Here is an 11,128-nt window from a genome sequence, read left to right as displayed (position 1 = left end):
TCAGAAGCACAGATCCGGGCAAGCGGATGGTGGCATTTGGACTACCTTGTGGGCATGGCAATATCACAATTCTATGGCCACTAGTGTATATTCTTCGTGTACAATTGCTAATATGATTATTTCATTCAAAAATACCAACCGAATGTGTTGTAAACACATACACACACGCGGGCACTAACACATATGCAATCGCGCACGCACAGATAAGTACACATGCAAACAAGCGCACACACATACGCAGCACGCACGCACATACACACGCACACACACACACACACAGACGCACACATACACACACACAGACGCACACATACACACACATACACTAACACACACACATACAAACACACACACACACACATTACAGATCGAAGACACAGACATGGGTACTGGAGCCAGGTCTGCGTAGAATGATCCGATTCTCTAAGGCTCTCAATTCAAATAAAAGGAAAACACTTCCCGTGCTTCTATCAATAGCGTGTTTGGCATTTTTCACAAACACAAACACACACACACACGCACGCACGCACGCACACACACATTCACACACACACACACACACACTCACACTCACAAACATATATATACACACACATTCCGCCCTCGCTAAATCATTTAGTCAAATATTGACTGAATATGAACAAAAATATTCATCTGTTTTTCCGCCACTCAATAAAAGAATACACCCATGTAAATTTCCTTATTTGGAAATCGTTCATCGACGCTGCCATTATGAAATAAATGAACATAGGATTCATTAAACGTCAGTATTTGATCGTAGGAAGGTACAAGTTGTATTTTAGGGATGGGATCGTTACCTTATAAGCTGTTCAATGAGCTACCCATGCAATATTATGTTACTAATTCCGTCCAGAATGTTTCAACGCACCGAAATGAACCTCATTTGAAGTTCAGGGTTTATTAATTTCATGTGATAGATTATCTCAATGACTTTGCCAGTTGATAATCTGATTCTTCCAGTTTATTCTTTTACTACCGATTTTACACCCACGCGCACCTGACCACACATTCTCTACTTAGTCATTTTCAAGCAAGCCGTGGGAAAGACACCACTGACGCAGCCGCGCGATGAGTAACTTTAATAAGCAACTGATTGTTCCTTTAAAAGCCAGAACCATCAGGAAATACCCAACAATCACGGTGCACGACAGTGACAAGAACTACTGCACAGTATTTTGTACTGCAAAGCTCGATTTCTCAAAGTGAAAATATAATTACTGGGCGAGATAGGCTGCAGCTCGAACACACGTTCTAACACTAGTAAATCAGTCGTTGACTGCGAAGTGGTCTGTTGACAAGCTGTGTCCGTTATCTGCTAAAGGATAGAGCGTGTAGCTGTTATCAGCACTGTGTGCTGTCTGTCGTCCACACACGCTCACAGCGACACTCTTCAGGTATCTGACCTTGTCGTTAAATTTCAAACCAGTTGTAGATTACTATACCGGTTTCGACAGAAACAAAAAAACGTTTGCCGCTTCATAGCAAGACCGGCGAAGACCGCAAGACCGGCCAAAGATGGAGTTGAGGCTTCCTATTTTCCTGCGCACCTTGTCTTGTATCGTGGTTTTGGTTTCTGTGTTCGTGTCTGTTCGAGGTGAGTTTTCATTTATTTGTCAAAGTGTTGTAGAAGATTTCGTTTTGTGACTGTTGCCAGGAACAGATAAAATGCTTAACATTTGTTATTTGCCGTCGAACTCTGCGACTTTCACGCATACTGATGTCTCTAATGATGATGTTACATTATCGTTTATCAGTCTTCAGTCATAAGCGCCTTAATCTGAGTGAAGGATTTACATTTCCGGGTTTGTGTTCGACAATGTTTCCTGGAGCGGCATTTCTGTAAAAGTTTTATTTACAACCCACGAAAAGAATGAACACATTTTGCTCTGGCTTGGCTTTAAAACTTCCTAAGCCTAGGGATTTTTGCTGAATGAACAATTCATACAAATATTCCGCTATGCATATAGTATTTAGGCTACATACATGTAGACATTGTCTCTGCACTGTGCAACATTGAGCATTTGTGATAATGACAGTAAACGTTTTCAAGACGTGCGTTGCGCACGTAATTAAGTTGCATGTTACTGCTGGTGAAGTCAGAATTGCACTAGAAACCGAACGTCCCCGTAGTTACTTATGCATTGATTTATGTAAGCTGAGAAATGGGTATAACATTGTGAACGATCTATTACATTTTTCGTGATTTTGACATCTGTGCGGCACTGTCACCTCTACTGCTGTCCAATATACTCTTGACTCGCCGACGGTTTTATTTCTTTGTTATGTTTTTCTTCTTCTTTTTTTGCGTACACACACATGTGACACAAGAAGTCACTCGAAAAATCACAGGGAGCTAAGCTAATTCGGTCACAGGCTAGAAAGAATGCTTGAATTTGGTACTTAATAAAAAGTTGGCCTAACCGATCATGAGTGGTCACTGTCTGTCTGCCTGCCTGCCTGCCTGCCTGCCTGCCTGTCTGTCTGTCTGTCTGTCTGTCAGTCTGTCTGTCTGTCGGTCTGCCTGACTGCCTGCCTGACTGCCTGCCTGTCTGTCTGTCTGTCAGCCTGTGGTCTGGATGTTTCTATATGCCCGTTAGTTTCTGTGTCTGTCTAGCTGTTCGTGGTGCGGTGTGCACACATGCACTTCTCATACTGTGTTCTGACGTGACTGACTGCAAAATACATGTGTGCGTGTGTGTGTGAGTGTGTGTATGTACGTGGGGCGTGCGTGCATATGTGAGTGCGTGCGTGCGTGGGTGCGTACGTGCGCGCGTTCGTGCGTGCGTACGTGCGCGCGTACGTGCGTGCGTACGTGCGCGCGTACGTGCTAGCGTGTTTGTGTGTGTGTGTATGTGTGTGTGTGTTGGCCTATATTGTAGCGTCTCCTATCCTTTCATATTTCCGTTTGGTGTCTGTTAGTCATCGTAAATTTGAAAGGCCTTCCGATTTCGGGCGGATAAAGGCACAGTCGATGTGCAGCAACGGTTTTTTTTCGGTTTCGTCATGGTTTTTTTCCCCAGCCTTTTTTCACTGTGCTAGTATGGCAAGATAAAATATCGGGACGCGTTCATCTTCCGCGCGTTACTCACAGTCTCGTGCAAAATGTACTCAACGGACCCACGCCTTCTTTAGCTGTGTGTGTGTGTGTGTGTGTGTGTGTGTGTGTGTGTGTTCGTGCGTGCTTGTGTGTGTGTGTGTGCTTGCGTGCGTGCTTTGATTTTGTGCTTGCGTGTGTGTGTGTGTATGTGACAGTGTGTGTCTGTGTGTGTGTGTGTGTGTGTTTCGTTATCAGTTAAGTACTTAAAAAGGGAGCGGCGCTGCACTCCAGTTTGGACACGCATCGTAAATATCATTAGATTGAATTGTTTCATAGGGGCAATAATGTTGCCAGTCGGCGGGCGTTTTTATTTGTTGTTTCTTTTTGTTTGAAAGCGTGTTTGATTTTTTCCTTATGAGTAAAATGCAACTTTGCTTTTTTTTTAAAATATCATCGGCCGGAGGTCTGTGTTAATAATGTATTTGGTTACATTTAAAGGCACAGTGCAGCTCACAGCCTTCGTTTTGCGTGTTTGTTGCAGCTGAGTGCATTTACAGTTCAAAAATCCTCCTATGGTAGTAAAACAAACCCAAAACTACCCAACGACGACATCTGTGAAGCTCGACAGTTTCCCCTTGTTCACGCGAGTGCATACATTAACCTAGTTATTACGTGGTGTTTGGTCGGAGTTCGATTCAACTGAGTGATTCCGGCCTCCATTTTGTTTTACACAAACTCATGATGATGTCTGACATAGTTTGCTAGTGACGTGTCTTTTTGTGCATGATGTGGTGATCTACCTGATCTAAATTTAGATCCAAAAATAGGTCAAGACCAGCCGGGTCCGAGTACGAAATTAATTCGTAAAAAAATCGCAGACTCTTTGGGTGCAAGTCAATGAAACTTGGCAGTTCTTCTAACGGATAGCTGCCTGAGGTATGACTAAAAGCCCCAGGGGCTCCGTGCACCTGGATTTGACAAGTTCAGTACCTTTAATTGGAGTGTGTTGAATTATATGATGTTCTGTTTAGTCAGGTACTCGGACTCCAGCTGTTATCGCGAAAACTCCATTGGAAATGTCTAATCTGGTTACATTATACGATATGATTTTTTAATATCGTTACGGACATGACCACAAACACCTAATTTTACACACACACACACTGACACACACACGCACGCACGCACGCACACTCACACGCACACACGCATACACGCACACACGCACACATAACTATTCTTGTGCTATATTTAGCAATAGGTTTGAAGTTAACCAGTTTAGGGCAGCAATGTTGGGAGCTCTGTTCTGCTTCTCTTGGATAACTCAGCTGCGTTCGATACGATCGATCACTCTGTTCTGCTCTCTCGTCTCGAATCTGTTTTTGGCATTCACTCTACCGCTCTTCACTGGTTTAGTTCATATCTACAGGGCCGTAGTCAGTATGTGTCTGTCAATAATCTCTCATCTCCTCCATCTCCTCTCTGTTTCGGCGTTCCCCAGGGATCAGTTCTAGGCCCAGTTTTATTTGTACTATACACCACTCCTCTCTCTGCCGTCATCAAGCAACACGCAGTCAATCACTACCTCTTTGCAGACGACACACAACTCCAACAAGCATGCAAGCCTACAGAAATCCAAGCGGTGACGCACACTCTCCAAAACTGCACTTCAGATATTAAATCATGGATGACAAACAATATGCTCAAGTTAAATGATGACAAGACTGAATTTCTTCTTTTCTCTGGAGCTTCCTCTTCGACCACTTCTCTTCCAGCCTCCATTACAGTAGGTTCTAGTGACATTTCTCTCTCTGATAGTGCTAGGAATCTTGGGTTCATCATGGACTCCCACCTCTCAATGAAACAACACATCAAAAAAGTCTGTCAGACATGTTACTTTGAGATCAGAAGAATAGGTTCCATAAGAAAATTTCTCACTGTTGATGCCACTAAAACTCTCGTTACATCCTGCATTCTGTCCAGATTAGATTACTGCAACTCCCTTCTCATAGGCTGCCCTGACTCCACTCTCCAACCCTTGCAAAAAGTACAACACTCTGCTGCACGTCTCATTTTCAGAGCACAGCATCGACAACCCTGCACTCCTCTCATGAAAGAACTTCACTGGCTTCCTGTATCTGAACGTATTAGGTATAAAGCTGCCTGCTTCTGCTACAATATCATCTCTGAATCGGCACCTGCCTATCTTTCTGAACTGGTCTCTCTCTACACTCCCTCTCGCACCCTTCGTTCTTCTGATGATGCTCGACTTCTCCGTCAAGGTCGCTTTAAACGCAAGGCTCATGGCTTCCGCACGTTTTCGTATTATGGACCTCAGTTATGGAATTCACTCCCCTTTCAATTACGTCACTCTCCATCCATTTCATCTTTTAAGTCCAATTTGAAAACTCACTTGTTCCAACAACACTACGGATAGTTCCTTAGTATAGAGTCTGGGGATGTGAGATGTGCATGATGTGTTGTTTGAATCTGACAGTGATTGTATGATTTTTGTATACATGTATTGTTGTCACGCGCTTTGAACTTCTGATAAGGCGCTTTATAAATGCCCGTTATTATTATCCCAGCGAAGCTGGAGGTATCCCGTGAACGCTATTCACGACTTTTTTCCGTGACCTTTCGAATTTCATGGGGGCTGCCATTTTGGTTTTGATGCGCTTCCTTTTCCGGTTTATTTATTTTCCGGTTTAACATAGCATTTGCGTTTTTTTGTCAGAAGAGTGATATTTGGTTATGAAGGAAGTCAAGTCCGCCATTACCTGCCACCTCAGTTGAGTGTTTACTTTGAACTTATACTTGAACCGTAACAGTGTGTAGCCAGTTCACAAGACCTGTTCATCTTCCTACCAGTTCCAACTGTTGTTATCAATGGGTCGCGCAGCTGGAGGAAGTGTTTATTTCCATTCGGAGCCCAACTTCAGTTCAAAACCAGTCAAAAACTGGCCTTGACATTCCCACATTACGATACCCTTGAATGACATTAGATCTACGGCGTTTCCGCTTGCCAAAATCCCATGTCTGCTCTTCGAGTTGTTTGGAACTTAGTTCGAATATTTTCTCGAACGTAACTTTTGACCCAGCTGTCAGGTAGGCATCATGAATTAGACGTACACTGGCAGTTATAAATCATGTTGTGCAAAAGACTCTAAAGAAGTAGAACATTGTGGAAAATCGGGAATGCTTTCTCAGTTTGTGCACCCTGGCAACATTCAGCAGGGAAAAAAAAACTGCATTGCCTTCCTCTGCAAAAGTCGCGCGAAGAATGCTGAACGGGCAGCGACGACTAGCTGTTCTTCTTCAAAGTAATAAACTACCCTTCAAACCCTGCAAGTTTGTGCGATTTACTTTGTGGACATGAAGTCAGCAGAGGACTCAGGAATGCCCACTTAATTCCTTGATTGTACTTCCGTCACAAGAACTAAAAGAACATTCAATGTTCGTTAAATCTGTGGATCAAGTGACTCACGAAGCGGAGGAAAAGAAAATCACCAGCAGATCTGTACAAGATGTTGAATTCTGCCAGGGAAACGAAGCCGCCCTCACGGCAGAGAAGTCTCCGCCTACGAAAATCAGTAGATCTAGAGCAAGGTAAACATACGTTTTTCAAAGCTTGTTCACAAACACACACACACACACACGTACACAAACACACACACGCTCACACCATCACACACACACATGAAAGAGATTTCTTTCTTTCTTTATTTGGTGTTTAACGTCGTTTTCAACCACGAAGGTTATATCGCGACGGGGAAAGGGGGGAGATGGGATAGGGGAAAGGGGGGAGATGGGATAGAGCCACTTGTTAAAGCCATATGTACTCGATGACTATACACGCTAATTGCTTTACCAACAGCTGGAGACAGACTAAATTAAGTTCCCTGCAAAATATTGTGGTCTAGGACCCCTTAAATGTTGAGATATTTGAATTTTCATTTTGATCTGGATCGTCCTATTTATAGATTTGGCAACACATGTAACGTTGATGCAAGGGAGAGAACACCGCGGCTTTGTTGACATCCTCACTTTTTCAGAGGCTAGAACAAGCTGTAATGCATGTATTATGGTCCGCGCATGGTGACGTATCGTCATTATATGGTCTTATGGTGCGTTTGACATCGATTGTGGGCAAACTACACTTTGTAAACACGGGAGTGCGTTAGTATGCCTTTAAGTGTTTCTTGTTCACAAAAGCACCAATCAAAATGAAACAGATGGAATAGCTGATCGAGTGATGACAATGTTGATTGATAAGTATTTTTTGGTGCGGTGAACTTGAGGCTATATTGTTCTATCAATCCATCGATATATTTTACACTTTCACCCCAGAAATGAAGCACGTGTACACATATTGAACACAAGGCTCATTTTAAGCTTTCATTGGCATTGTTTCCTTTTTTTTTGCAGACATGTTGGCAGGAAGTGAGTGTTTCACCCCACTCTTGCAAGGTAGGTTGATCACTGATGACAAGTTCTGATTGTTTTTCCTTTTTAAACGGATGACAATCCGTACTCTGCAGATGGATCTAACCGAGATGGATCTAACCGATACACGGAAGCAACATTGGGAACAAACTGTTATTCAATCTGTGAATATTTCATGTGTGAGGGGTATAACTGCAAGTAGCCTACGTTCGCTAATGTAGAGAAATAATTTTTGACTCAAACTTCAAGTTAAATTGTTTCTGCTGTCAGAGCCATCTTTCTGAAGGAACACTATTTTACATGCCACTGGATTGTTGTATATTCCTTCTTATTTTGCAATGACAGGCTCAGCTTTCATTTGATTGTAATGTGTTTCTTATTTGAAGCTTTGTATCATAAAAGCTCTGTAGAAGTGTTGCACTTGTTTTGCAGACTGCATTAGGCGTGGTACCTATTGCACACACCCACACCCCCCCACCCTGCCTATTTATCTAAAACACCCACCCACACACATACACAGGGTGCTGACAAAGGATTTTTTTTCCATTCTCCTTCAGGCCATCGCTTAATTTCTTGCAGACTGAGGAGCAATGGACGTTTGAGCAGCTCCTAAACCTGGGGCACACAAGCCACAAGGTAAATAAGGTATCAGTATATGAACAAATGTTTTCCCTTTGGTTTTTATCGCACCATTTTTTCATAAAACTCTGTAAATTGTGGCAATTACACATTATGCCAATAACATTATTATGAAGAATGAAGATTTTCAACTTATCATTGAAGAAATGAAATCAAGCATTTTTGTTCATTCTGTATTTGATGATTATTTTCCAGTCTTTGGGTTGGCATAGTGGGTGAAATAAGGGTGAGGAGTGTCGGTTGGTGTTATTTCTTAGGTCTTGGTGATGTAATATTTTCCCTACGGTATTATTCATGGTTATCATAGTGCAGATTCCAGGGAAACGGTTTTTTGAACAGCCTCTTAAACTGAAAAGCTACAAGGTCAACAACATAAACAGGTTACTGGTGTCTCGGGCATTGATGTTTTTAAACAGATTTGCACAGCAATTTTTGTGTGTGTAAAGAGATAATGAAAATAAAACATAACAACTTTTATATTTTTGAAGTGGAATTAAATGTTTTCATTTTTTTTATTTTGAAGTGTTTTTTTTATGCAGGTTTTATTGGATGGGTGGGGGGTGGTTTTGATGGTTCTGATTTATTATGATGTAAGGGTGGTTTTTTTCCTTAATTATTTATTTAATTGGTTTATGCAGACTTCATGGCAGCCACTGACCTGACGATATGACAGCCATGAATATCGAACGCAGAAGAAGAAAAAGAAGAAGACAGTCTAACAGGAAAATAATTCTGGTATGCTCATAATGTCTATGCCAGTTAAAAAAAAAGTCATGAATTGAAGTTTACCCAGGTTAGACATTAGCATGTCGTAATTGTGACAATGAATGTATCCGTAAACGCACCAAGAGACTTACTTAGAAAAATTGAAGTCATGCATCGTCAATATGACTACAATCACAAACTGAATAAGGGGAAATCATGTCAATTTGGTGGTCTGGATCATCAGCTGTTGCTCATTCGCTATAATGGTCTACTTGACAAAGCCCGTCTTCATGTGCTTCTTTGTTTCTTTATACCTAGTGTAGACAACATGTAGGCGTTTGCAGACTGTTTATTGTATTGCTGTTGTTTGTTTGTGAGTAAACCTATGGTGTGACCTCAATTGTTTGAAATTTGTTGTGTGAGGTGTTTCTCCATGCCCCCAGAAGAACCGACATTATATTAAAACCTTCATACCCTGAAAATACTTGCATACTAGATGTTGTTTCTTATTGTAATGATTGGGGACAGGCAAGCTCTTAAATTGTGCAAGCCTTCAGAAAACTGTCAAGTCTGATTTGCTAGAACAAGCGATATTAACACGTTATTAAGATGAATATTTGATTAAATATGTGCAGGAACTACTTCAGCAGATTCATTATGGCCAGTCTCACAATGCAAGGAAGGTGAGTAGATTGAATTATGTCTTTCCCACCTGTTCTGTGTTTAGTGTCAGCCGTGATTGCCTGATGAGAATTTGAAAACATGTTTCTAACTAACATGAACCCAACCATGAAACGTGATGTAGGTGAGTAGCCCATCTAGAAAAAAGAACCTGTTCTAATTCGGAATTAGAACAGGTTCTTTTTTCTAGATGGGCTACTCACCTACATCACGTTTTATGGTTGGGTTCATGTTAGTTAGCAACATGTTTTCACATAGAAAATGGTGGGCACCTGAACAAATATCTGCACATTACAATGAAGTCTTACTTTGTGATCTGATGGTTAAATAACCCCCCCCCCCCCCCCGACACCCCCCCACCCCCAAAAAGAAGCTCACATAACTACCAACTACACAATTTCATTACAGAATCAAACAATGGGAAGAATCAGGATTCAGCAGTGCTAGGTCGTTGAGGGGGATAGCTATCACTAGGCACTCAGCAATGAATAGTTGAGGTTTTCACGGACATTAACAAAATCCGGTAACCTACGGACAGTAAATTTCACAGGGAAGGGAACAAGAACGTCAAAAATGGAAAAGTATGTTTTTTCTTTCAAACCATTGATAGAGCTCTGAAGCTTCACACAAGTTTTGCAGAGAGAGCACTCGGCCTATTCATTTTTGGCACTAAAACATGCGCACACACAAAAAGAAAGTTTTTAAAAAGTGGCGCCGATGTATTCTCACACTCACAGCCTTAGAATATTGCAGTTTGTATGTTACCAAATTGAGGCATGATTTTACTCCATGCAATTACCTGACCAAATCTGCGACAGTCGGGCAAACTTCTTACAAGTCGGATTGGGCCTTCAATCAAATACTCAGAAACCAGCAGCTACTTTAAGTAATACTAGTTTTGTTGTTATTTTGTACAGCTTGTACTGAATGTGTTTTCTTTTATCTCCTCAGAATCGAGTCAGCCAGAGAAAGACCATTGAGAGGGAGAGCGCACAGTAAAGCATATATGGCATGCACTTCGGTGGACCAGTGCCATCATCTTCATAACAAGAGATGCAGATCATATTTTCTTATGTTTAAGTATAGCTGTTAGCAAAAGTATTTGACGATTCTTGGGTACGACTTTCGTGTTTAATCCTATTAGCTTGTGCACAGCCTCAAAATCTGTTTTATTTTGATTTATCATTTATAGTTTGAATTTTTTTTTTAATGGAATTAGTCCAAATGTAAATACATCTAAGGTTGCAATATTGTTTTCTTGTATATACCCTTAAAACTACCTCTTCGTGTAAACAAAATTTAATTGTAAAAAGAAGTGTTTGTTCAAGGGAGATAATTTGAAGCGAATTTTTTTTTAAATCAGTAAAACTGCATAGTGACATCCTCAATTAAATAAAAAGAATAAGGAATAAAGGTATACACACAGGTTGTACCCATTTTCTTGATTGCACTGCTTTTAAGTAGAAAGCTTTTTTTCTCAGAATTATTTTACAAATAAAATTCAAGGGAGGCAATTGATATGATAAAAAGGAAGAATTTTTCTTTTCTTAGAATACTGTACACATTTAGTAAAGTATAATTTACAAGACAAAACACAGG

At 41.1% G+C, this 11,128-nt stretch overlaps 1 protein-coding gene and 1 long non-coding RNA gene across 2 annotated transcripts in view; both read left to right on the top strand.

Moving 5' to 3' along the window:
• Window positions 1–1,309: 1,309 nt before the first annotated feature.
• LOC138957869 (protein mesh-like) overlaps window positions 1,310–11,128 on the top strand; it is a gene marked incomplete at its 3' end in the record, with an annotated part of 33,229 nt that continues 23,410 nt past the window's right edge. Inside the window, exon 1 of the mRNA XM_070328909.1 lies at window positions 1,310–1,615. Within this exon, the coding sequence (XP_070185010.1) occupies window positions 1,537–1,615 (79 nt within the window). The remainder of the gene's footprint in view (window positions 1,616–11,128) is intronic.
• On the top strand, window positions 4,367–9,498 carry LOC138957868 (uncharacterized). Its single transcript, XR_011453211.1, has 4 exons — window positions 4,367–6,667; window positions 7,487–7,528; window positions 8,062–8,140; window positions 8,782–9,498. It is a non-coding gene; the product is annotated as an uncharacterized lncRNA (long non-coding RNA).

This window comes from Littorina saxatilis, unplaced genomic scaffold (assembly GCF_037325665.1).
Source record: "Littorina saxatilis isolate snail1 unplaced genomic scaffold, US_GU_Lsax_2.0 scaffold_934, whole genome shotgun sequence".
NCBI classification, from domain to species: domain Eukaryota; kingdom Metazoa; phylum Mollusca; class Gastropoda; order Littorinimorpha; family Littorinidae; genus Littorina; species Littorina saxatilis.
This window is presented reverse-complemented; position numbering and strand designations above follow the sequence as displayed.